This window comes from Taeniopygia guttata, chromosome 1, assembly GCF_048771995.1.
Source record: "Taeniopygia guttata chromosome 1, bTaeGut7.mat, whole genome shotgun sequence".
Classification (NCBI taxonomy): Eukaryota; Metazoa; Chordata; class Aves; order Passeriformes; family Estrildidae; genus Taeniopygia; species Taeniopygia guttata.
In genome coordinates this window covers 30,149,076-30,174,940 of record NC_133024.1, presented here as the reverse complement: position 1 = coordinate 30,174,940, position 25,865 = coordinate 30,149,076, and the positions used below count along the sequence as shown (strand labels likewise).

General features: G+C 45.3%; 3 protein-coding genes across 4 annotated transcripts in view; 1 reads left to right on the top strand and 2 right to left on the bottom strand.

Annotated features, from left to right (window-relative positions):
- Positions 1 to 4,006, bottom strand: part of A2M (alpha-2-macroglobulin) — a 29,460-nt gene extending 25,454 nt beyond the window's left edge. Inside the window, exons 1-3 of one of the 2 annotated variants that reach the window (XM_030268194.4) lie at positions 3,744 to 4,006; positions 1,930 to 2,113; positions 736 to 895 (exon numbers count right to left, since the gene is read on the bottom strand). In XM_030268194.4, coding sequence (XP_030124054.4) covers positions 736 to 895; positions 1,930 to 2,113; positions 3,744 to 3,829 — 430 coding nt within the window. In that variant the 5' untranslated portion in view covers positions 3,830 to 4,006. The remainder of the gene's footprint in view (positions 1 to 735; positions 896 to 1,929; positions 2,114 to 3,743) is intronic. The other variant, XM_072926405.1, reaches the window with a different exon arrangement.
- A 2,902-nt stretch (positions 4,007 to 6,908) lies between these two features.
- On the bottom strand, positions 6,909 to 16,687 carry KLRG1 (killer cell lectin like receptor G1). The gene is made up of 5 exons (XM_004175970.6): positions 16,535 to 16,687; positions 11,074 to 11,166; positions 10,249 to 10,400; positions 8,265 to 8,368; positions 6,909 to 7,308 (listed from the first exon to the last, which is right to left on the bottom strand). Exons 1-5 carry the CDS (start codon positions 16,647 to 16,649, stop codon positions 7,197 to 7,199), a joined length of 576 nt encoding a protein of 191 aa, XP_004176018.1. The 5' UTR covers positions 16,650 to 16,687; the 3' UTR covers positions 6,909 to 7,196.
- A 3,416-nt stretch (positions 16,688 to 20,103) lies between these two features.
- On the top strand, positions 20,104 to 25,708 carry M6PR (mannose-6-phosphate receptor, cation dependent). The gene is made up of 7 exons (XM_002190252.7): positions 20,104 to 20,362; positions 21,732 to 21,902; positions 22,099 to 22,271; positions 22,362 to 22,471; positions 22,671 to 22,801; positions 23,311 to 23,437; positions 23,978 to 25,708. Exons 1-7 carry the CDS (start codon positions 20,319 to 20,321, stop codon positions 24,098 to 24,100), a joined length of 879 nt encoding a protein of 292 aa, XP_002190288.6. The 5' UTR covers positions 20,104 to 20,318; the 3' UTR covers positions 24,101 to 25,708.
- The last annotated feature ends 157 nt before the right edge of the window (positions 25,709 to 25,865 follow it).

Genomic DNA, 25,865 nt, shown 5'->3' with positions numbered 1-25,865 from the left:
CCCATCTACTATGGTTACATGAAAAAGAGGATGTTAAGAGCAAATCCATGGCAGTGTGAACATCTTACTGATCACAGGCATCAGAATCTCATTGAGTGGGACCAAAGTTAAATTTAAGTTGCCTTTGTCTACTTTGCAATGAGGCATTTTTATGCCAAAATTCACATCGGTCTTCTAATTTTCTTATAAGTAGACTGACTTCCTAGGAAGGATGAATGCAAGCAAATTACTTCAGCACTTGGCTGCAGGTTTGTGTTTGCTCTAAGTGGAGAGAGAATTCAGTACGTCTTTTAGGACATTTGTTTTTATCCAGGCCAAATTTAGGAGATCACTGGCCCAGAAGAAATAAATAGCTTACATAATTATTTCTGTCTTCATTGAGCAAAATCAGCTGCTGCTTTGGAAGCTATTTCATTACTTAGTCTGAGTTTTGGCACTGTTCTCTATAGGATAAATATCCAGTCTTTCTCTGGTTTTAATGCAGACCTCCTAACTGCATGGCCCACAATCAACAGAGCCCACAGTGAGAGTGAGAGAGTGTGCAGGTGCCCATATATGTGCATGCACCTAAAGAGTCTTCAAATTTTCCCTTTTTGGAGCAATAAAACATAGGTCTCAGCCATGAGGTTGCAGTTCTGACCCCCACTGAGAGTAACCAATATCTGGCCAGCATGATCCAACAGTTTTAGTACAAATGTTTGTTTCAAATTCAAATGTCCACCCCTCTCCTGGTACCTGTCTGTCCGGGCTTGTAGATGGGTTTGTCTGTCTGGACGAAGACCAAGCTCTCAGAGTTCCGGACCGTCAATAATTTGCGGTTGCTGAACTGCAGCGTGGCCCCCTTCACCATCACAGTGAGAAACACGAAGTGTAACGGGACTCTTGGTTTTGGAAGCTGGAAAATAAGAAGGAAATTATGTAACAGACCACCTTTAAAGCCTTCCTGAACTGAACTAGCCTTTATGAAATAAGAAATGTAATATAATTGTGATGGACCCAATACAGAGGTGAGAGGAACTATAATTAGGAACAAGACACTGATTTTTATTTGTCCCGTATTCCTACCTATTCCTCCTGCTGTGCAGTGATTGTGGAAGGCTTGAGCAACAAAGGAACTCCTAGCTCTAGCACCCAATTTTTAAAAATTCTTACTGCCCTGACCAAACCTTTCCATCCTTTTCCTTTTAACATTCACAAGCAGAATGGAAGAGTCTGCCTTCTATTTCAGGTTATGCTCTTAGTCCTCGCAGAACATTTCTTTTTCCACCAGACATGCCAGACATCTATACTTCTCTTTCACAATTGACCAAGTAATTCTTCAGCCTACATCTGACAAACCAAGAAAAAATGCCAAACCTTTTCAGTGTCCTGAAGACCAATTCTTCACTCTTCAGGCTAAAGACATAATCAAAGCACTGAGATAAATGATCAGGTTTTCCTAGTTGCCTACAACTCATTATAGTCCCTGGGGCTTTCAATATTAAATTATAAATTACTTGCTTTGCTAGGTTTTTTCAGATACAGGCAATCACAGCTCTATTTTCTTGCATTAATTCAGTATACACCAGGTGAAAAGTATCTGAAGTCCAAAAGCTCTCCTACAATTTGAAGGTACTGAAGTGACAGATTGAGGATGTAGAAGGATGATATGGAAAACCATTTCACCAAACAGCCATCAGCAGTGTCAATATACTAAACCCACTTTCTTCTCCTGTCCTAGAAAGGGGGTGGCTTTCTAGGATTCAGCATCTCACAGTCATTTAGGACACTAAGATCTCAGCAGTAAGAGGGTGTTGAGGATGGACAGAACACAACTTTAACCAAGAGGTAAGTGAATATCTACATAGTGTTACTCTGGTCATTACTTCTCAGTGCCTTTACATTTTATGCCTAGCACAAAGGATCATCCCACAAGGATGAAATACTCACAGAGAAAGGGATGCAGGTGAACACGTCTTCCTCTGACACCACGTCATCAATCAAGCTTTCGTTCCCCCACAGGTACTCGAGTGTGGCACTCAGCGTCACAGACTCATTCAGGTGGGTCAGCTGAACGCAGACTTTCTCTTGAGAATCTGTGTGTATCAGATAGGGCACCAGCACCAGATACTGCCTAGGAACAAGGGAGAATGATAGGTCAGAGGAGCAGGAACAGGTACAGAGCTGTCTATAAAGAACAAAATTACCAATCAGATGACTATAGCTTTCTCTGCACAGGGAGAAGGGTGCATTTTCTAAGCATATAACAAGATTTCCAGCATGTCTGTAGGAGAAGGGGAAAGCAGAGAGATCAGTCTCAAATGCAAAATACAGAGGAAATCCTCCACACAAACATGTGGAAAGGATATGTTTTTCTAGGTTCTGGCATAGCAGCAGCACTTCTTCCTGGGATCCTGAATAGAGGTGGGGGGAATTCAATTGTCACCTTTGCTAGACACTGTTAGAAGCATTCAGGAGCCACACAAAGGCCAGTACCCAGTGAATAAATTCCATTGACTACACACTGTGAAGCGTCTGTAGCATTACTCTCATTCCTCGCAGAGATTCAAAACTGCCACAGCGTGGTGCCAGATCTTAAGCAAAAACAAACAAGTTTTAGGTTTTCAGGGAAGCAAGACCTTCTGTCTCAGCTTAACAGGGGATCCCTGCTCAGCCCTGAGCAGCCTCCTTCCTTCCCAGGGTAGCAACTTGCTGGTGGTGCGCCAGTGCCCAGCACTGCTAACCGTGCTCCCATTTTTGTGGAAGAGGACTGGCCTCCAGTGGGCATACTCAGAGCAGCGAACAGATGGGAGAAGAGCCCTCAACACCTCAGCAGTAAGGCAAGGCATTCCCTTCAGCAGTAGCAGAAGCTCTGGCACTTTTTTGTCCAATAGTTGGTCTGCAAGGATCAAGCTCTGGCCCCTCCACTGTCTATCCCCTCCATTTGATGAAAGCACTACAGCACAGCCTTGCTATGAAATTTCCCTGCACCCCTTGTGATGGGCTCTGTGATGGGTGAGGTACTCTGTGCTTTGCAGGGGAGGAGGAGGCATTGCCAAAAAGCCAAAGGACAAAGTCTTTTGGATGTCAGGACCCTTCATGTGCTGCTCCTACCACACATGTACACACATGCACACAACACAAATGCCCTTCACATACCAACGGGGCAAAACTGGGGGAAGAAAGGAGGCAGGACAATATACCCTCACAAATCTGGATGTCACAGTCTTACAGTGTCACATTACCCTGGGTGAGAAGGGAATTTTCATTCCTTTGGCTGAGCTGAAAAATGTAAATTAAAAAATAAAGCACTTTCCAAGAATGCCAGATGAGATATTTGTTCCTTTTCTTCTCAGTATCGTTTTTAAAAAGCCATTCCCAGCTCCTGGGCATTTCAACCTGGGAGCAGGACAGTCAACCCAAAATTAAACTTTTCATTGTCCTTTCAAAATAGTTTGTCTCTTAAGAAGACCTCATGCCAGAAACATTTATGAAAAGTTGTCTTTCAAAAGAACTACTTTTGTGCATAAAACTTTGTTGAAATCCTGTCAATCCGCTGAAGTTTTACTGATATCTCAGTTTCACGGCTGGTTTTGCATCTCTCTCAAGCACTAGAGTTCCTGTTTGTAGAAGGCACTTTACCCAGCCCTGGTATCTTTATTCCTGGATAAAAGAAGTTAGATAGAAGACAAGGGAAACAAAAATAGATACAGGAATCCAGCCAAGGTCTCCTGCCTGCCCAGAGACCCCCCAGCATTGCTTACGGCTCTGTGATGGGTGAGGTGTCTCCTGGAAGGAAGAAGAGGAGGAGGAAGATGCTTGATTTGATAAGCAGCCCGTTCATCCCCATGGTACACAGCAGGACGTGGTGAGTCAAGCAGACACTCAGTGTGGTCCAGTGCTGCTTTTACTCCCTCTCTGCTCTCCCAGTCTGCCCCTTTATACTCTCCTCTGCAAACAGCCCAGGGGCTGGAGGAGATAAGGGCTGGGGGCCAGGGCCCATCTGGAAACAGGGAGAGGCAGCAAGGAGGAGCTGGAACTAGCAGCTCCAAGTCCGGGCAGAAGGCCAGTGCTGGGGGGGAGGGGGAGGGTTCCTGGCAGGCTGGAGCTGGGTCTCTTTTGGGGCAGGACAGAGGCAATGGAAGAGGAAAGGCTGTAGCAAAGGAAAGAAGGGCTAACAGCAGAGCATGAGCAGAAAGCCTCCATTTCTGTCGGGCTCTCTGTATGGGGCTGGACATGGCACTAGTCATGGAGGTGGCTAGAAGAGCAGGAGATGTTTGATTTCCTTCAAATTGGGAGCAGGAGATTGAGCTAGGATTTGGGAAACAAGCCCAGGTATGTCTAATTCCCACTAACAGGTTGTGAAAACAGGGAATGGAAATTGAAAAAAACCTTCCCTCTCCACCCACGCTGTTCCCTTTTGCTCTCTGTTCCCAGTCCCATCAAAGCTAATGCCAGGAAAGAGGCCACAAAATGCCTGGAAAATCAAGTCAACTAAAATGATCTGGCCTTCACCTGACAGAAACAGGGACAGTGACATGATGGGAAGCTGCCAAAAGTTCAACCCATTAACAGCAGGTAACACATTAACCAACTGCCCAAAGCAGCAGCTACCCTCACACAGCAGAACATATGTGGCCTGGGTCTTACTTTAATCATACTGGTTCTGGTTCCAGGTCAAGTTATTGGTACATCTAGATCAAATTGCTGTTTGATGGAGTCATCCTGGTTTAATTAAGTGCAAATACACATAATGCACTGTGATGGGCAATGTTGTACCATAGAGGGAAATGGGGTCTTTAGACCACTGTCTTTACTTGGTCTGCAGCAGGAGGATCAATAGCTCTGGTAATTATTACACTTGCAAGTGGTAGTAGAATACCTGTCTTACTTATAGTTCCAATGGAAACTTCAAAGAATGGAGATCTATGTTAGAGGATATAAAGCATAATTTTCAGATAAAAAAGTGTGCAGGATTAAATGGTTTTCTGCCTGTCCTACCCTTCTCCTAATATAATCATCAAAACTTTGGTAAGCTGAGTAACTCTGGAGTTTAGAAATCCAAGTGCAGTACAATAACAAACCTTCATTACAGACCTCATTCTGCCTTGCAGTGATCTGCATAGGAAAAAAGAGGATAGCTGTGCATGTGCAATTTCCTTGGGAATTGCACAAAAGACAGCCCAGATTTGTGCTCTTCCTTCTGCATCTGACACCTAAAGATGGCTTTGCTTGCCCAAAAGAAATATAACCCAGGAAAGTCTGCCTCACCCACAGATAGAGGATTTGTACATATGGGCTGGTCAAAGCCCTTTTGAACATGATCATTTACAGTGGTAAAGGTCAGGAGCTGGACTGGTGGAACACAAACCCAACAGGATGAGATGCAGAACCGTGCATGGCAGAGGGAGCTCTATAGAGATCTACCCTTTTTGTCAACTAGCCAAACAGCTCACATGGCTCCCAAGCCTGCTCCTGATCATTAGGACCTTGGTCAAAAATCTGCTCTGTAGCCAAAAACTGAAGTGAAATGTCTTCAATCCATTCAGGCAAGGTAAACTAGGCATGCTCAGAGACATGCTCATCTCACCTACATATCATGATAATATGAGAAGCTGTTACTTCAGTGGTATTCTCTGGTAAGGTAACTGGTAGGTTCCCTTCTACAGGTGCTACCACCATTTTGACAAAGCAAGCAAAGTGTTCAGCATTGTTTCATAGTGTCTGGCAACTTTCTACGAGTCAGGAACAACTGTCTTTTGGTAGCTGAATGGACTCTAGCACAGATAAAATTACTCACCCAAAGTAACCCAAACAACCCAACATGAAAATTCTAAAGTTTTGACCTCCAACTACACTGCAGTTTCCCCAGGTCTGGCTGTTGCAGTGATGGTTATTAAACAGCAGACTCTCTCTTGCTGTAAAACATTCTCACCTGAGACCCTCATCTCAGTGAACTCCATATGAGGCTCAGCAGACATCCACTTATCTAAATATGTTAAGATCCATAATTTTATTGTTATCCACCTTGATACCTTCATGTGTAGCATCCTGTTAAGCAGGTGGAAGATAACGCCACTGGTAGCTGGTAAGGATTTCCTGCAATTATAATAAAAATATGAAGCGAATATATGTAGTCGGAATTGAAATGCTGAAGTTGGTTATTGTGCTCCTGTGATTGTAGGAATAAGATCTCTCCTTAGCCTTCTCTGCTTTAGAATAAACCATCCCAGCTGTCTCTCCCATAGGGGAGATGCTCCCAGCCTCTCCACACAGGGGAGATGCTCCTGTCCTTTCATCATATTTGAGTCCCTGTGGACTCTTCAGTCAGTATGTCCATGTCTCTCTTGCACTGAGCAGCCCAAAACTAAAGACAGTACTCCCAAATATTCACTGTGTTTTTATGGCATTCAAACTCTAAGCCTGTCTCTGCTCTACTTGAACTGAAAGGTCATTGCATTAAGAGTTTGTCCACTGCTTCCTCTATCTGCAGTATGAAAACGCACAGGTGGGGAGGAAAACAGGTTCTTCGTGGATTAAATAATTACACAGAATTAGCTGTATTCCTTTGACTCCAGAAGCCCAGTTTCTTTACTAGCTTGGTTAAACCTTCCTAATTCCTTCCAACAGAGAGAAGAAGTGGCACAGGTACACACTTTCTGTCCAGTGCAGTCCTGGAGATTTATTTTCACTGCTGGATTTACAGAAGCTGCAGTTTCATTTCACCCTCTTCTCTCCCACTCATACCACTGGGATGTAAAAGGAGAAGCTGCCACTGGGCGAAATATGATTTTTGTCAATGAACAGCAAGCCTCATTTTCCTTGTCCTTCTGATACCAGACAATGGAGTTGCAGAGGATGGAAATGAAATCTGATACTTAAAAGTGAGGGAAAATGACTAGGTCCCCCCAGAGGTCTGAAGACACCTGTTGTAACAAAGCTTTTATTTGCCTTTATAGGATAAATAAGGGAAAGAGTAGGCCAGGGAACATGTCCCAGGTCTCATCTGGTCACAAACAGCAGTAATCTAACACTGAGAATAGATCTATTGCTGAGAGTAATACACCCTTATGGACAACAAACCTGTCCTTGTAAAACACTTTAGCGAGGGTATGGAAAAGGCAAGTCCTTGGTCTTGTGTGAAGCTTCAGTTTGCAGGACAATGATCAACTAATACCACTGATGAGGTCGTTGTGAGATGAAGAAGCACATAGGATTTATCTAAGTGCTTTCTCACAGATCCATGGAGCTGAAACTTCACAGCTGGAGGCACGAAACTGATGTTTCATCAGGACAGCACAATTTTGCACATGGCTGTTAGAGTGGACCCTGCAAGAGACATTGAACAGTAATGAGAATGAAAGAAAATACTAAGATTGTCTCCTGGAGACAAGGAATTAAAAACATCTGATTTTGATGGGTGTAGCCCAGAGGAGGAGAAACAACCAGACCTCCAAAAGGCAGCTGTTAGAAAATAAAATGTACACCAAAGAACCTACCTACCTGCCACAGCTAAGTAATTTTGCCATCATGGAACCCAAATCAGACCCAAACGCAGACACAATTCCCTGCAGTGATATCCACCAGCATGTGAGTGGCAGTGGTGAAAGTCTCATGGAACGATCACTGCCTTCAAGGAGTTTGTAGGAAAGAAAGCTGGATTTATTCAGGGAACTAAGCCAAGTGCTCAGAGTACTGACCTGTTGACAGTGAGATCTTGGGCAAGTTTTGCTTGTTGGAGGGGCTTCAGAAACTAACTCATTGCCTTAATTGTCATAAAAAGGAAAGGGCCAAGCAAACGCACCAGATAAAAAATATTTTCCCTCATGTAAAACACTGACTTTTGTCCAAGTAAAGACTGACATAAAATTAAAGTTCTGACTCAGGTTGGCACCAGTAGAGCAGGAAAAGGCTGGGTTCTTGCACCCAGTGAGAACAGCATTCTACAGAATGGGTGCAAGGTGGCTACACCCAGTAAAGCCATATGTGTTTCTGACCAAGCATCTGTGTACTGGTGCAGGTAAATAAAGTCCTTGGTCTGAGCGGCTGGGGGGAAGCAGAGAGTGAGATACTAATACTTGACCTGATTTTCACAGGTACATGCCTTTACAAGGTGCAGGGCAGTGAAAAGTAAACCCTATTGAGCTTAGTGAGTACAGGTGACAGCAAGAAGAAAATCTACCCAGCAAGAAAGCTCCTGACATCTGGAGGAGGAACTCTGGGTGTTCTGGAACACCAAGCAATCTGAATAAGCATAATTGTTTTTAAAACAGAATGAAATTTACCTGGCATCACTTAATACAGAGCCATCCTCCCAAATCCATCCAGAGCTTGTACTGTTCCTCAGTCCAATCCAAAAACATTCTGCTTGAATACGCTTGAATAGATCCTAGAAATTATGATGAATTACAAAGTGACTAATGAAAGCCAGCTTGAAAATGGAGATAAGGATAAGTAAAGAGAACAGAGAGCAAGATACATCCCCTCACCTCACTGTTCCTTAAGTGACTCACAATACTGCTTCCCCACACCTTCTAATGACAGGGCCAGGAGTCAGAACCAATGATCCTGATGGGTCCCTTCCTACTCTGCATATTCTGTGATTGTATGATTCTATGAACTGCACCTCAGTCTCCCAGAGTTTCCTGCACAGAGCTTTATGTAGGAAGGTATGCCATTAATATTAATATCAACACCCTACTATACAGCTAACTAGCAAGCTAATATGAAGCATTAACAATTAAAGGTAAAATAAGGGCGGGGAAGGGCAGGACGTGCAGGCACTGACAGTTATATGTAACAAGCCCAGTATGAAAGCTTTTAAAATTTCATATACATTTTCCTCCTATGTGTTTTCAATGTTCATTTCCTTTTAGCTAACTTTTAACCTCTGATTATTGTTAAATGGTGAAGCCTGCACCAGAAACTCAGCCCTGAAGTAAATTCTCAATCCCCAACCCTCCTCCCCACAAAAAAAAAGACAAATCCAGGAAAGGCAAGTTTGTCTTGCCCACCTTTGCAACCAAATAACAGCAACCTTTCAGGGGTATGGCTGGGCTCCATCCTTATCTCCTGCTGCCATAAACAAAGCTTCAGAGAAGACCTCTTCAGAGAGAAGCATTAACAAAGCTGGCTTGGTAAAGTTGTGGGAATAGGAGCAGCTTGAGGAATTACTCAAGTGTTGTTGGTGGTTTGGAGATGAATCCACTTCCCTAGCACTTGGAGGTTGAGCAATCACAGCCTTCACAGTACAAGGCATGGATAGCTAGAAAGGTCTTATTTAGATGGGTGAGTCTAAACCCTAAATCTAACCCTAACCCTGTCCTTGAGCAGGGATAATGGTAACAGTCTAGTAGCTGAGATGGCAGTAAGAAAGCAGCAGGAGCAGGAAGGCTTTCTTCATGCCAAAGAAATGGGTAATCTGGGGAAGACACCTATTTCTCAAGGAGACAGGATTTGTCTAAGCAAATGTGAGAGCCTAGTACATAACTCCCAATCAAGCAGAGACCTGGCTTTGCAATCCTCCAGAGGACATCACACAATGCAACTTCTGTCCACGGACTGGAAGCTGTCCACGTTCATTGCACCTGAGCTAATAAGCCCTGGCTTGAACAAAACTGGATCAAGGTTTCTGCTCTACTTAAGCAGATGTGCCTCAACGCCCCAGTAATCAGCACTACCCCTTTCTCTAGTGACCACACATGCCCCTGCCCCCAGAGAGCACCTGCAATGGAACACGTGGTTCCTTATTTCACCAGCACAGCTGAGGTATTTCGGCAGAGGGAGGAAGTAAGCACTGAAAAGAGACTGAGAAATAAATATCTAAGCATGAACACAGGGATAGGCATGGGTCATTGAGCAGGAGGAGCTGGAGCACTCACAGGGAGGAGAAGTATTGCTTTTGTAAAGGAAGCACTCCTTTAGAGTGGGGTCCTATCAGTTTGTAGGCAACAAATACAATAACTGCTTAGTGCCACTGTAATAATTCATATCAGTCTTATTGGGAATAGGAGAGGAGGTGGAGAGGAACAGTGGAGAAGGCTGTCTCCTACCATCCTTCATAGGATGATTCTGAGTGACCCTTATCTCTCGGTTTTCCCCTTTGCTTCTCTGCTTCCTGCAAACTTTGTGATGTGTAACACCACAGTCATAAATCCTTCCCTTCCTTTAAAACTAAAATATTGCTGAAGTGACAGCACTGCTTGTATGCCAATCACTTAGGTATCTGGATGGAAATGGGAGATCCTCAAAGCCAAAGAAAACCATTACCATCTCCAAGGTGTCACTGATCACCAGGAGGTGAGCACCCTGTGCCCTGCAGGATTCCTGGCTGGAATTCCAATCCTTCTTCTCCTTGGAGAAAAAATAGCAGCTCCCTCTGTAGGCCATCCACTGTTGAGGGCAGTGTGGGTGGCAGTCACCTGTAAAGAAGTCAAAATACTCATACTCTTCTCTACCATTAACCAACAGAAACACTTGTCAGCAAGGACCTACTGAGGAACAACTCATTTGGATAGCTGAAATGCAGAAAACTCAAATCAGAACAAGATTATGAAAGTAACAGTGTAATTTCAAAATCTTACAATAGTCACATGCGCTGTGATGCTGGTGGCAAGCATGCACACACTCACCCTGCCCCCAAATTTCCACTGAACCACTCAGGTACCAAATAATACCCAACCAGCTATCTGAAAACAGATCACACTCTATGGGTATGGTGTGATCACGTCCCACTTTGGGTGGAAGGATTTTAACAGGAAGCTCCTCCACATAGTCTAGCACCACCTGCATGTGTGCAAATATATTACAGACCTATTTGTTCTACTGTTTACCACTAGATTTACCAGGCAAGTCTACAAAGACTTTTCAATATGTTTAACTGTTCTTTGCCACAGGATCTGAAATGGGTTTCCTGGAGTCTGCATGAGGAATATATTCTTCAAAATATTCTGGATAGGCATTGGGTACATAAGGTTGGTAGAAACCTGGAAGAGCTTCTGGTTTTAACTCCATACAATGGAGTTTCTGTGGTTAGATGTGTTGCTGGTCCTTTGCTGTTGGTTGCTCATGCTCAGCAGCCCTTTGTGCACTTACTCATCTTCCAGATCAAAACAATTGCCAGGAAGATGCTCAATGTCCCAAAGCCTATGGCCAAGCCCTTCAGAACTGCTGTCCACAGATGGGGAACTGTAAAAGAGAAAAGAAACCATAGTGAACAGATGCTACATGAAGACTGAATGTGGTTTTACATAGTTTGCTTGTGTCATGGGCATTTCCACAAGGAACTGCACTATTTAGAGCATTGTGTCTGTATACACTCTGCACATGGTGGACATCACTATCACTGTCTCTGCCCAGTCAAACTAGGGCCTCCCCATCAGCCCAGGGCCCCATTTCAGCTGGGTTTGGGGCCACCAGTTCCTGTGTGAACTTCCCAGGGGGTACCTTTCCCCACATGAGCCACAGCTCTGCCCCTGCCTGGCCAGTGACTGACCCCATCACAGGAAGCACCTACCAGAAGTGAGCTGGAGCCACCTAGACAACATGTGACACCTCATGCTGGCAGGAGCCTCCCAACAAATCCACTCCTGCCTCAGCATTGAAGCTTGGGGTGGAAATCAGAGAGCTGCATTGCTACAGCCACCATGTTCCAGCTTACATGTAAAAAGAAATTGAAAGATTTTCCCCCAGCTCACCCAGCAATAACAACAGGTTTAATCTCAGCATCCTGTTCACAGGCTTAAGACAAATGGTCATGCTACATCTTCCCAGGATTCTCCCAAGGCGGCTCTACATTTTCATCTTCCATGGTAGGATGACAGAATGGGAGAGACAGCCTTGAAGACCGTGGGACATCTCCTCCTTCACACTTTTACCACCACTGTTTGCTGTTCACTGGCAGTGGCAGAGGGTGAGTCCTCGGGGCAACTTCCACCGTAGCCCAGCACAGCTTACTTTCAAAGGACTGGTCAGGACTGGCCTGTAGAAGTCTGCTTTTGTACAGCACGACATGTTAACCTCCAAGCTACATGTTGCTTTTCCATTGCCATCTCCTGGAGCTGTGTTTGACCCAAGAGGCATTCGCTTTGCATAAAACATTTGCAATCTCAGCACTAAAATCTCCTCTCTCCAAAACAGAAGACAGGATGACACTTACTGGCACAGATGAACTCCAAGGAGTTTGCTTTGCTTGTTTTATTAATCTCATTACAACAGTGCACAGACAACAGCACTTTCTAAAAAGCAGTAAATGTGCAGCTAATTTATGTACCACATCCTGCTCTTGTGATGTTCCAGTGCCTTCTACCCAAATCTAGCAATAACATCCCCATGGATCTCATGAAATTTGAGGTGCTTCTCTCTTGGTCATGTCACAAGACTCAAAAAAACACATTTGATCTCTTAAGTGAGGTTGAAAACAAAGATATATGACATATGAAGAATATTGTGAGAAAGACAAAGAAAGCCAGTGCTAAAACAGAAGGTAAAGGGACTCCACTTAAAAACAAGAACGCATACTTTACATATTGGAAGCTTTGTCCAAATACAGAAAGTAGACCAGATCAGTAAATTACTAAAAATTAATTTATTTTGATCTTGAGCAGTTTTCAGGCTCACTTATGTTAAGGCCAGTTTCTCATCTATAGCAAAACACTTAGGCCTGTGGTTTTACCTAGAAGAAGTTTCTAAGATAACAAGGGAGATCATGAGGGAGCATAGTTGTAAGCATCATTCTTCTGGTAGAAAGATCTTTTCTAAGATAGAGGTTTTCTCACGTTTCCTGAAGCTTGTAGGATCTTCTAGCTGTCCCAAACATAAAGTTAGTAAAACTTCTTATTTTTTAAAATCATTATTACATAACAAAACCCCATCTCATTTCAGAGACAAGATACAGAAAGACTTTTCAGTTACAACCTACTCATCAGCTTCGCACAAAGGGACAGCAGGAGAACTGAAGGACTTGGACTGGGTCTGGAAGTTAAACTTGACTGTGCTCTCTATTCCTCTTGTTTGTATCCCTGACAGCTTGGGGTTTGCCATCAGATTAAGCCTCAGGAGAATGAAGTCAGCCCAAGGTTAAGGGGTAGGGTGGAGGTTTTTCTCTGCAGATTACAACTGAAAACTTGGCAAAAGGGGATAAACATCTGATGAAATATAACTCCTGGTTCTGAGATCACATCTGTACTTTTGTTTTTCTTCCTCTCTTGCCTCCCCAAAGAAGCTGTCTCCTGCATCCTTGTAATCACTCTTAGATTTTAGGGAAAACTGCCAAGCAAGACAACCAGAATGGCAGTCTTTGAAACAGTAAATCCTTAAATGTCAGCACCGGGCACGGAGCTGGTGCCTCCTGGCAATGAATAAAGCAGTTCACCCTCCATTGTTTCAAACCAACTGCAGAAAAAAGAGGAATGATTCATCATCAAAACAAAATCCCAGGGGACCTCCACAACCCCAGCAGTCACTAAAGTTCGTTAAAATGAAAAAAATATGGAATTAGATAATTTTGGAAGGAAAAAAAAAAAAAAAAACAAAGTGAAGTGGGAAAACAGGAAGTGTTTGATGTGAATTTAAGCTGCACTTGAAGTGCAGAGATAAATCCAGAGAAGTGGAATAAGTATTTCACAAATTAGGATTTTTACCTGCTGCAAAAAGGAGCCCCTGCAGGTCACACTTTTTAAAACAGGTTCAAGGTTTTCTGTTTGATCATCAGCCCCCGAACTACATGTGAAGATCTTGTAGGAGTGGATGAGAGAAGTACCTAAGATGAGTTTGAAATAGGAGGAAAATCTGAATGGAGCATCCAGAAATATTTCCATGTAGTTGTTGATGGTCTGATGAACTGTGAAAGAATCTGTCCAAGAGGGGAAGTGGACTGGTAGGCATTTAATGTAAATATCCAATGTTTTCACTTTTGGTGTACAAAACACCCCAACAAGTCTCTCAGTGCTCTGTGTCGGAATCTGTGGGTATTGGTGATTCCGAGATTGTAGAAAGTATCTGTCTTTCTGCCCCGTTGCCAAAAAAGAAGCCATAATTCATCTGTGCTGTTTTCAAGGTTGTTTATTCTTGCTTATCTCTAACATGTTCTGCTGCCCTGCCGCAGGTCTGTCCTGCAGGGCAGTGTGCGGGGCTCTGCCCCTCAGTGGGATGGTACAAACATTATATACCAGAAACTATGTGTACTATATTTACAATAATGTGCCAATATCTGTCACCTACGTTGAACAGTGTGTCCTCAGCCTAAACCAATAGAAAAATGCCAACACCACAGTGAAACATGGAGGGCATGAAGAAGGAGGAAAAGGACAAGACACACCCAATTTCCTCCATCTTGTCCCCTCTGAACCCCTAATCTAGAAACCTAAAATTTTACTTTTGCACCCGTGTCACACTTAATTATTACTCTTATCAAACACTCAAAGCTTGTAATTCATCCTGTAAGATTGAAAACTCCTCTCCATGGACAGAGATCACAGACAGTGTCTCTCGGGGCTCTGTCCAGGGGGATTCCTGACCCCCTGCCAGGGTCCCAGACCTGCCAGGGCAGCCAGAGGGAAGCCCTGGATTCCCACACTCTGGAGAAATGACTCTGATACTCTCTATTCATTTCCAAGCAACATGACCCAATATTTTTAGGTTTGTGAGTCCAGACTCAGTTCAAAAACTGAAAGCCATTAGCATTTTACTGTTCAGTTCATCTAGGACAATCTGAAGAATGCTGTCCCAGATAGCTCCCCTCTGCTCCTGCCTACCTCAGTATGGGAGCAGCATGACTACCTAGAGCCGAGGAGAATTTGAGATACAAGGATTCTGTTCTTGGCTGTGACACAGAACTGGCTATTTCGGTTACCACAAGCACAATATACAGGCTAACACTGTCTTAAGTGACTGCTTTACTGATATTCTGGTAGTGCAGCATATCTAAGACTCTCTGGAAGCCAAAGAGAAGAAACAACCAGGGCAACTCTTCATTTTTGAGGAGTCTTTAAGCACCAAAACCCGTTGGTTTGACCAGAGGACTGATCTACACACCCATGATACTTGCTTTACTGTCAGCAAGTCAGTAAAATCTTGCTGACTTTATTGTGCCTGCAAAGTCAGCAAGTGTGTGCATTTCAACAGAGGGAAAATACCTGAGAGCACATCTCTAAGAAGTCATGGAGGCAGGAACAGAGTTGAACATAAAGACCTTCAAAAGAAAGGTACTTGAAACGAGCTCTTTTGGGATCTCTTTCATGCTGAAGATGAGAAATAATCAAATAATATGCAAAAAAAGTGTGTTCAAGTACCAGCTTCCTTATTTTTGGTTGTCTGACCATAGCTCAAAAAGATGAGTTTCCATAAAATAATGTAGAGAGATGTTAAATAGAAAAATGCAAACATCTAAAGAGGGCATTGGTTAATCCCCTTTCAACAGGGTGGGGGTGAACAGGAACGGCACGGTATGAAAGGATGCTACTGTGTTTTCTGATGCAACAGAAAACATAATTTCTGGTGAAAACATATTCAAAAGCAAGACTGCCCTCCAAACAGATGGAGTGCGAGTACCAGATAGTAACTGGGGAGTTTCTGTGCTGGCTTTGTTTTCACAGTGAAACAAGTGACCAGGCAGTAGTAAACTCCACAGGTATACAAAATTATTCTGATCAGGGTATAGAAATCTTGTATCCCACAGTGAGAGTCCCCTTTGCTGTAACACCTCTGAAAATTTAAAGTCAACAATTAGTGTTGCAGCCAATGCAACAGAACTCATCTAAAGCTCACTGACACTTCATAGAATCATAGAATGATTTTGGTTGGAAAGGACCCTAAAACTGATCTAGTTCCAACCCCTCCACCATTTTGCATGAAGGAAATATTTACAAAAAATTATCTCCAATGCAAAGTTGGACTCTTTGAAGGTGGTATTTCTCAACTAAGCTGCCAGAGGACTTGTTCGGTGTGACATCTGCAGGTCTAATCAGGACTAATGGAGAGGAAATAAGGAAAGAAAAAATTTAAGGAAGGCACTAAGAAAATCTTCCTGATAATAAAGTGCCCTGAAGAACTGCTTCACAGCAAAAGCTGAAAATTTGCTCACTAGGAGGTATGTAACACTAGAACACAGAAAACAGGGGGGAAGAAAAATCACAAAAGAATCCTGCATAGCCCCATAGAAGAGAGGCTGGATGATCTCATATGCTTTCTCTGTCTCTGATCTCTGATTACCAGGTGCCTCTAATTTATCTGTATTCACATCTTGCCTGCCCTTCAAAGAACTATAGCTCACAACCTCTTGCTGCTGCCAAGCAGACAACTGTAAACCAGTTTTGAAGAAAAGGATGCCTGAGTTGAATGCCCAGGAGTAGACACTGAAGGAGGTCGGTAAGAGGGAGGGGGAAAATGCTGGGTCTCTAACTCATCAGCTTTAATATCCACAGTAATTTTAGAACCAAAGCAACAGCTCTCTAAGCCAGCACTCAGAATCACTTGCCAGTTCAGAGTGTTTCTGTTAAATCTTGCTTTCCCTCAAAGTAAAACTTTTGGTTGACCTACCTCATCCATCTTTCCTCACCTTTTTTTTCCTGTGGAGCTTTAGCCCTTGGAGGAGTCTGAGAGAATTTGAGAGAAGTATATGTTACTTCCTCGCTCTCATCAGCTGCAGAAATTTCTGATCTGCTTGCCTCCATGCCAAAGCAAGGAGCATGCACAAAAGGATGTTTCAATCAGGCTGTTAAGTAACAGGGCTCAATGCCTGTGAAACAGGAAGCCTGAGGCTATATTCAGAAGACAAGAAATATAAAGCTGCTACCTCTATCTCCAGCTGTTAAGATAACCAAATTTACAACAATGGAGAGCGGTGGAACTGCAGCAGCTTTCATTTTCTAACCTGATGGAGGATGTCTCAAGAACAGCTGCTAATGGAAAAGGTGATTAATGACAAAGTTCAGGGGCACTCTAATTGTTGCTAATGCAAGAGGGTGTGGTTACACAGATGCAGCAACTGGGAGGATTCGTGGTGCTCTGAGGAGCTTCCTTCAGGGCAGAAACAGTGGGATGGTGACAGCACAAGGTAAAAAAAAGGTGAATAGTGAGAGTACAAGGTGAAAAGTGGGACAAGCAATGGCTATGGCAAACTGGCAGCGCTACTGCTGTCAAACAGGAAGAAAGGTGGACAGCACAGGTTTGAAATTGAAGCCTTGTGAGCTTTGGACAATTCCACTTCAAACTGGGAACTCTGTATACCCAATATCAGTGTGACTGTGCTTGAGCCACGAGGTAGGCACTGAGAGCAGGCATTCCTCAAGTACATCTAAGTCAACATCTCAACAGCATCAGTACAAGGGAGACAGGGGCATATTGAGGAGAATCTACCAAAAGGGCACAAAGAGTTATCCTTTGGGACCACACCTTCTGTCCTGGGAGGAAAGGCTGAGAGCTCTGGTACTGCTTGGCCTGGAGAAAAGACTTCTTGGTTAGGATCCAATTAATGTATATAATTACCAGAAGGGAGGGTACAAGAAGAGTCAAACTCTTCAGTGGTGCCCAGTGACAGGACAAGAGGCCATGGGCACAAACTGAAAGACAGAAGATGCTGCCTCTGAACACAGGTGTTGCCAGGAAACACTTTTTTTACTCTGAGGGTGGCTGAAAACTGGCATAGGTTGGCCAGAGAGGTTGTGGTGTGTCCCTCAGTGGGGAGTGGCCTGGATACAGTCCTGGGCTGTAGGTGGACCAGGTTGAAGGTGGACTGGCTTGAGCAGAGGGTGGGACCAGATGATGTTGAAAGGTCCCTTCCCAACTCAACCATTTAGTGATTCTATGGTCAGCAACAACAGGAAAAGCTACTTTTCTTTTGAAGTATTGACCATTGATGAGAATAATTCAAGTTGTGCTAGGGGAGGTTTAGATTGGATATCGGCAACATTTTCTGCACCAAAAAGGATATCAAGCACTGGGACAGGCTGGACAGGGAAGTGGTTGAGTCACCATCCCTGAAAGTATTTTTAAAAGATGCAGATGTGGAGCTTAGGGACATGGTTTAGTGCTGGGCTTGCCTAATGATCTTCAGGGTCTTTTCCAAACTAAAAGATTCTGTGACTCTGGTGGGGAGTACAGATGTTTCCAGCACCCCAAGAAATCTCCTAGCTGCATAGTTGGCTGGTTTTTGTTTTAATCCACATTCTGATCCCTTCCGTTTTGTGCTCAGAATAGGGATATTGGTCAGGCTCAGGCTGCACTTCTTCAGCACAGTACACTACAGTTAATTTCCAATATATGTCTGGGCATGCTCAACAAAGGAGTTGGGATGACTGCTACCTCCAACAGGGAAGATTGTTCCCCCTTCTGGTGATATGTTCTAAATTCTGGTGACATGCTCTAAATTACTGCATGGGATTTGCCATTGTTAAAATGCACATGGTGGGGAAGGGACTGGATATTTGTGCAAACTTCTTCACTTGCCTGTCAGGGTGGCATATTGCATTCCTTCCAATCCGAGATAGGGCCTGTGGACAGCAAGATAGGGAGTGTGTGCTTGAAAGGATGGGGAAGGCATAAGATAGCAGAGCAAGACAAGAGGCAGAATGTCTCTCCTAAATGCTTCCAGTGAATAATAGAGAAGTCTAAAGAGAGCTCTCAAGCTCAGAGAGACAGAAATTGCTATAGTCACAAGGGAGTTTAGCTGGGAATACAGTCTATATAGCTGAAAAGTAACTAACAGGATTCAGACACAGCTTAAGTGTCCAAATCTGATTTTATCCCAGCTTTGTGTTTCTTTGGTAGATTATCTCCAGTATTTCCATGTTCTCTCATACTTTGGAATAAAGGTGCCTCTCCCAGCTCCTGCCAGTTTTGTCACTTTTTAACTGCCCAGGCTGCCTGCTGGCCCAGAGTGACTACAAATACAGCACTATTTGTGAAGAACTGGAGAAGTGTAAGCTCGTGGGAAAGAATTAAGAGCTGTTTTAATGTCGTTTACCTTTTTTTTCCCCCCTAATACCAGTAGGACAGGAAGTAGAGGGGGAAGGATCACGCTGTAGAAGGTATGAAAGCAACTCTCAGTTATTTATTCACACTTACATGTAAGTGTGAATAAATAAATCTGACTAATGCAGCTGTGCCATACTGTCAGTATGGAGCCACAGTAGGACTAAACTGGACAGTTTTCCAGGAGCCAGCAGCACTTCTTCCCTGGTTCTTCACTACTGAAGCAGCATACCAAAGGGGGAACCTCCCAAATTTCACTCAGACACATACCTTTTCCAGCATGTTGGTACATTCACTAACTGCAGCATTTCTTTCTTAACTAGAGGATGCAAAAGCCTCAGAACTCTGGTGAAGATGTGTCCCTTCCATTAGCAGACTCCTGGAAAGTGGGACATGCTCTGGGAACTCATCATAAGGAGAGGGATGTCCTTTGAACACGCCAGTCTCACATCTCACATTTATAGCTTTATTAATGATATCCAAGATGCTCAAGCACTCCAACCTTGTGTGCTGGACCTGGAATCCCTCTACAGTGGTAAAATCTGCAGGAGTTGGGGGAGACACCTTTATTCCAAAGTACAAGAACAAAACATGGAGAATCCACCAGAGACACAAAGTGGGGACAAAATCAGAAGGATCAAGGCCACAAAGCAGCTTGTGAAGTGGTCGAGGCGCCTTGCTCCTGCAACACACTTCACTCTGGAGGCACCTGGTGGGTATGGCAAAGCTCAACACAGAGGGACTGCTACCGCCTCCGGAGCGGGAGCGAGGGAAGGCTGATGCCGAGAAGCCCTTCATTCCTGCTGAGGCGGCCACCTGCCTGCGGCTCTCCGAACCTGCGCGGGGCACAGGAGAGGGCAGAGCGCGACTTCAGCGAGGGACAGTCACAGAGCCATAGTGGGCGCTGATCTGCAGCCGGGAGCCCGGCGATCCGCGTCCCGGGGCTGTGTGCCGCTGCTCCCCGCCGCCTCAGCACAGCACAGCACGGCACAGCACAGCAGGCGCGGCTCGCTCCGGCTCCGCGCCGTGAGGGCTCCTCCTCTCTGCCCGCCCTCGTCGCTCATTGGCAGAACGGCGAGCGGGGGTGGGGCCTCCGTGCTGAGGCTCATCGCCCATTGGCTGGCAGAGAGGAAGTGGGCGTGCCCCGGCGCGCCCCCGGCCCTGCCCGTCTTTCCCCGCCGCGCACCATTCGCTCCGCAGCGCTGCTGGGCGGGCGCTCCCGGCCGCTCCCGCGCTCCCATTGGAGCCGGGCTTCAGTTCCGCCACGCTCTTCCCGGCTTCCGGCTCGCGGGGCGGCCGAGGGAGCCGGTCGGGACGCGGAGGAGGTCGGTGCCGCCCGTGCCTGTGGTGCCCGTGCCGCCCAGAATGGGATGCGCGTGAGCCGCGGGTCTCTGCTCCCCGCGGGAGGCCGCAGGTGGGTGCGCGGGGCCGGGCGGGTGCGGGCCGGGCACGGCGAGGCCGCGGGGCGAAGCCGCGCTCCGTCCCGGGCGGGTCCGGGGCAGGGGCCCCCGGCCGGGCCGCTCCCAGCGAGGCGCAGCAAGTTGCCGGGAGAAGCCATGTCTAGCGCAGGTTCTGCTTTTGGGAGAGGGCAGTCACGAGTGCTCGTGTCACGGGCTTCCTCATTTCGTGACCGCGCTGGAACCGATTGCCCGTGGAGGCTGTGGAGTCTCCCTCGCTGGAGATATTGCAGAACCGTCTGTACACAATCCTGTGCCATGTCGCTAGGGCGACCCTGCTTGAGCAGGGAAGTTGGACCAAGTGACCCACTTTGGTCCCTTCCAGCCTTACCCACTCCGTGATTTCTGCGTTCTTTTGGTGCCCCATGGCGAGCAGAGCCGCTTGGCAGCTGTGGACTCCGCGGGGCTCTGTGGAAATCATCAGGTTCACTTAAACGGGCTCTGTGTCCAGGTGCTTATTTAATGGAGGGCCTGCCTTCCACCAGCGACTGGAGCTTTACCAAAATCTGCCACACAAGAAGGGGGGGGGGGTGGGGGAGGGAGGGGATCTGTTGCACTGCATTGTTTGGCTGGTGCCATCATTGAATGTTTAATTCGTGATTTTAGCATGAACCTGAAAGCCAAATCTTATAGTCTTATAATATTCTTGTTGTTGTTTTTATTGCTGTTATTATTATTACTGTTATTATCTTCATTACTGCCTTGTTGATTGCATCTTACATAGGATGCCTTGCTTTCCTCCTTTCCTAGTCGAAACTGGGAAGGAAAGGAAGGTTCTGTGAAGTTGCAGTTTAGCATTATTAATGTATTTCAGATTTTCAGCTAAAGGAATACTGGGATCATTATAAAGATTAAGGCACTTGAATGAACAGAGCCTTACTAATCACAGTGGCTCTTCCCTGTGAGCTCTTTACACGAGAGCTGTGAAGATGATTGATTAGAGGCCTCATAAATAATTTTCTGCTGACTGGCTTCTCAGTGCAACACCATAACAAACAGTGGATTATGCTTGAAATTTACTCCAGCATTCAGTCTGCTGGACTCTGCTCTGGCAGCTAATTAACGTGCTCAGCAGCAAAACTTTTTGTGGTCTCAAAGCACATTCAGAAGAGGGCCCCAAATCAGCCCAGTGATTTGACTTTGGCTGCGCAAGAGATTCAGATTTAGTCTCTTGTGAACTGTGAGTTGTTTCAGCTTCTCCTTTTTGCAGTCAGGACTGAGGAAGTGGCTAATCATTGACTCCATGACCCTGAAGTTAGTTTGCAGGGGGCTGAAACTAATCCTTTGTGAAGTTAATCCTCTGTGTTCTCTGTGGCATGTGTCCAGGATGTCACCACCTTGCCATACCTCTGCCTTGCTGCTGGTCTTTGTGGCTCTGGCTGTAGCGGGGGCTGAGCAGTCCGAAGAGAGGAGTTGTGATGTGGTTGGTGATGAGAGCAGTGAGTCGCAGACAGAGAGAGCCCTGCTGAAGAAACTGGAGCCCCTGAGCCACATGAGGTACAGCACAACACCCTGCAGGCCTCCGGGCTGCGCAGTGGGCCAAGGGGAAGGAAGAATTTGGGTCAGACTGCAGAATGGACTCCCCCTGTTAGTGTGGTCTGGTCTCTGATGGGCTGCCGGGTCTGGAGTGACACTGCTCCGAGTGTTCTTTGTAATCCAATGAGCTGTCTCTTCTGTCCTCTCCCTGCTGCAGGTTTAACGTGACTGTGGAGAAGGGCAAAACAGAAAACTACGTCTACAATTTCAGGGTGTGCAGGGAGGTCAACAGCACCTCACACGACTTCGGTGGCCTGGTGCAAACAGATAGACAGAATGGAAAGACCACAGTGATAGGAAGAATCAATGAAACCCAGGTCTTCAATGGAAGTACGATTCCACTCAATACTTGGCTTACTCAGGAGCTGCCTTTCGCCTCCTGATCTGGATTTGTAGCCTGTATTGTTTCTCTCCTGGCAGGTGACTGGATCATGCTGATTTATAAAGGAGGTGATTCATATGGCAGGCACTGCAGTGGTGAGAAGAGGCGAGCTGTGATAATGATTTCTTGCAAGCGGGGAGTTACAGCGGTGAGTGACACCTGGGGTGAGAGAGCATCGGGGGCTGCCAGACCAATGGTTGGTTGTGAGCAGAGAGGTTTTGAGGGGACAGTGAGCTGGCCTCAAGTGTCTGGTGCCCAGCTGCCCCAACATTGATAAAACTATCTCCTGGTGAAGTTCAGTGTGTGTGGGAATGTTTTCACATGACTTCACTTTTCCCAAATTGCAGAGTTCATTCAGCATTATTTCTGAAGAGCGGGAAAAGGAGCAGGAGTGTTTCTACCTCTTTGAAATGGACAGCAGTGTGGCTTGTCCAGCTGAGAATTCCCACCTCAGTGTTGGCTCCATTCTGCTGATCACGTGAGTCATTTGAAGAGCTGTTTGTGCCTGAGTCATAATCTCCAGTACTATTTAGAACTGTAGCAAATGATATAGTAAGACTAAATTACTGCAGTGTAGTTTCCCACAGCCACCATTAGATGTTACTATGCCTCTGAGCTTTTTGGACAAAGGCTCTTGCTCAAGGCATGATGCTGGGCTGGTCCATTCCCAGTAAACGCTTTCCTTCATAGCTTACGGACAAGTGCACTGAAGCATGAGAGATTTGACTTCCTAAAATTATATGATGGCTCTTTGCCAGAGCTGGGAACTCAGACCAGGAGTCTTGACTCATTTTCTGTGTTTGGGAGGCACTACTTCACATAATGCTGCTAAAAGATTAATACAAGCAGATTGATAACTTGGAGACCTTTTATGGTCTGGTTTCTGTTTACAGCTCTGTTCTTGAGTGGTGCTATCTCGGAAGAGATTTTCTATAGGGTTTCCTCAGCTTTGATTTTCCTTTTTTTTTTTTTAATTCTGCCTCTTAGGTTTGTGTCACTGATTGCAGTCTACATCATTGGTGGATTCCTCTACCAGCGCCTCATTGTGGGAGCAAAGGGCATGGAGCAGATTCCTCACTTTGCCTTCTGGCAAGATCTGGGCAATTTGGTGGCAGTGAGTAAAAATTCTTATGTATTCTCAGCCTGGCCCATCTTAGGAGAAAAAGGCACTAACTTTGTGTTTTGGGTAGACCAACAACTAGGGTAGCGTACTTCAAAGCAGAAGAGGGTATGGTTCCTTTTTCTTGAGTATCCGATTTTTTAATCCTTGCTGAGACCAATTTCCTGCCTCTATCCTGCAACTGCTCCATAACAAACTAGAACATGTGCTCCTCAGGAGTTCACACTTTCCAGGTAGAAATGTTCACCTGGGGACTGTGAAATGCCTACTTCTGACTGTGAATCCTTCCTTGGTCATTGTAGGCAGTGGTATTTATCCTTCATACTTGCCTTGGCCTGATGTTGTTGCATAACTGTCCAGAGCTTTTAAGACCGAGTAGGATGTTTTTTATCCCCAAATTTTGGGGAGATGTTTCAGGTAGCACAAGGACAGGCATAATCCCTTAGCAGAAGAGAAATCGCAGGAGCTGCTTTGGTTTGGATGCTGAGTCAATTGCAAACAGTCTGATGCTGGTGCTGTGTCCTGTGCTCATAGGATGGCTGTGACTTTGTGTGCCGATCCAAGCCTCGGAATGCGCCAGCCGCGTACCGTGGCGTGGGGGATGACCAGCTGGGAGAGGAGTCAGAAGAACGGGATGACCACTTGCTGCCCATGTGATAGGCTTTCCACACCAAGATCTTTTCTCCCCATCTCCCCAGTGCTTGTTTAGCCAGGTGCCTCCCAGCCAGTTCTCCTACTCTCACTTCTGATTTTCTTTACGCTGTTTGCTTCCGCTGTCTCTGGTGTGTCAAGTCCCATGGATGCCTCTGGATGTGAACAGCACTGGTTCCTAATGGCATGGCTTATAAATATAATGCTGGGTTGGGTTTTAAAAGTGCAGCAGAGCTCAGGGGAGAAGTGTTGACAGCTGAGCAGAAAACAGCAATATGAGTGTTCAGCACTGAGCAGGAATAGGAGATACATCACTAAGAGGAAAAAAGGGGCATCGATGGGTGCAGAAAGGGAAAAAGGCTATGGTTTAAAACAGCTGACACTGTAAAAGGGATATTCTCTGTCTTTTTAATTTTTTCACTAGGGTTTACACGATCTGTAAGACACTGGAATTATTTTTCTTTGAATGCATTTGCAGCTTTTCTAGCTTCTGCGCTGTTAGACAATTTCTGCCAGCATAACTGGCACAGAGTGCTCTATGCCAGACTCTGGGGGTGAACAGGCATTAGCACCTCTGCAATCTTTTGTTTCCCTAATGGCAGTGGTGTGAACTTCTCAACAGTTTCCTTCAACAGCTCTAAAGGGATTCATGCCATCCTCTCAGACTGGAGAGAGGCAATGCTGAAAAACCATAGGAGTTAAATGGAGTCAAAATATTGGCTTCAAAATATTGACTCAGTCTTCTCAATCAGTGAGAAGCAAAAGGAAAAGATGTGCTGCTAAGGAAAAGGAACATTTGCTGAAACTGAAGGTGACATTAAGACAAAATGAGACAGGTAGCTGCCACTTGAGTTCTGACACAGGCTTCCTGAGGTGACTGCCCACACACCTCAGTCACTGTCAGCATTGTGATTTTACACTCCCCAGAAGTACCCTGTTTTACAGAGGGTTTTCCTACGAAGACGTCAGAATTTATTTTTATATCAAAAGAACGATGGAAGCCCTGGCTAAGAATGCTAACACACTGAGAATTGGATAAGGGACTCTCACATGGTCAGCTTTCATAAATCACTGTCCCCTTAAGCATGGTGCAGGCCAGTCTTATAGACACTTGCCCTGCGCAGATGGTACTTAACATACTGCCACTGGCTGGGAGTGACAAAGACCTCCTTGGGCCCCGGTGAAAAGCAGGTACGCTTGAGTTGTAGACTTAATGGGAACCTTCAGGAACTCCACACCTGGATTCTAAATTGCTTTTTATTTGAGAGGCTAGACTGAGCAATCCCATTCTACCCTACTGTGTGGACTAGCTGAGAACTGCCCCCAGTCTGGGGGGCAGAGACTGAATAAGCAAGCCACCACTGTGTTAACAGCAGAGTACAGACAAGGTTCATGTATTTTTAAGACATTGAGAGAAAAGGGGTGGCCCTGCTTTCTTTCTGGGTTTGGAGTGGGCAAGCAATTCCTGCTTTCTTCGACTTTTGTTACAGTCTCAATCTTTCTCATAACATGGGAAAAATAGGAAGTCAGCAAGTCCGTTACTGTTTTCATGGTGGTAATTTTTTTGTACAAAACACAAATTTCAAAAATAAAGTGACCAAAAAACCTGGTGAAGTGTTGTGCTGATGTAGCAAGAGCTTGCTCTGGTACCAGAGCATCTTTCTCACCCAAAAGTGAAGGGTTCTCTGTATGTGGTACCTTGTACCTGAACTCTTTACCAGTAATGAACATGTTCTTGTTTCTTCATGGTTTTTGCTGCCACCTTGTTTCA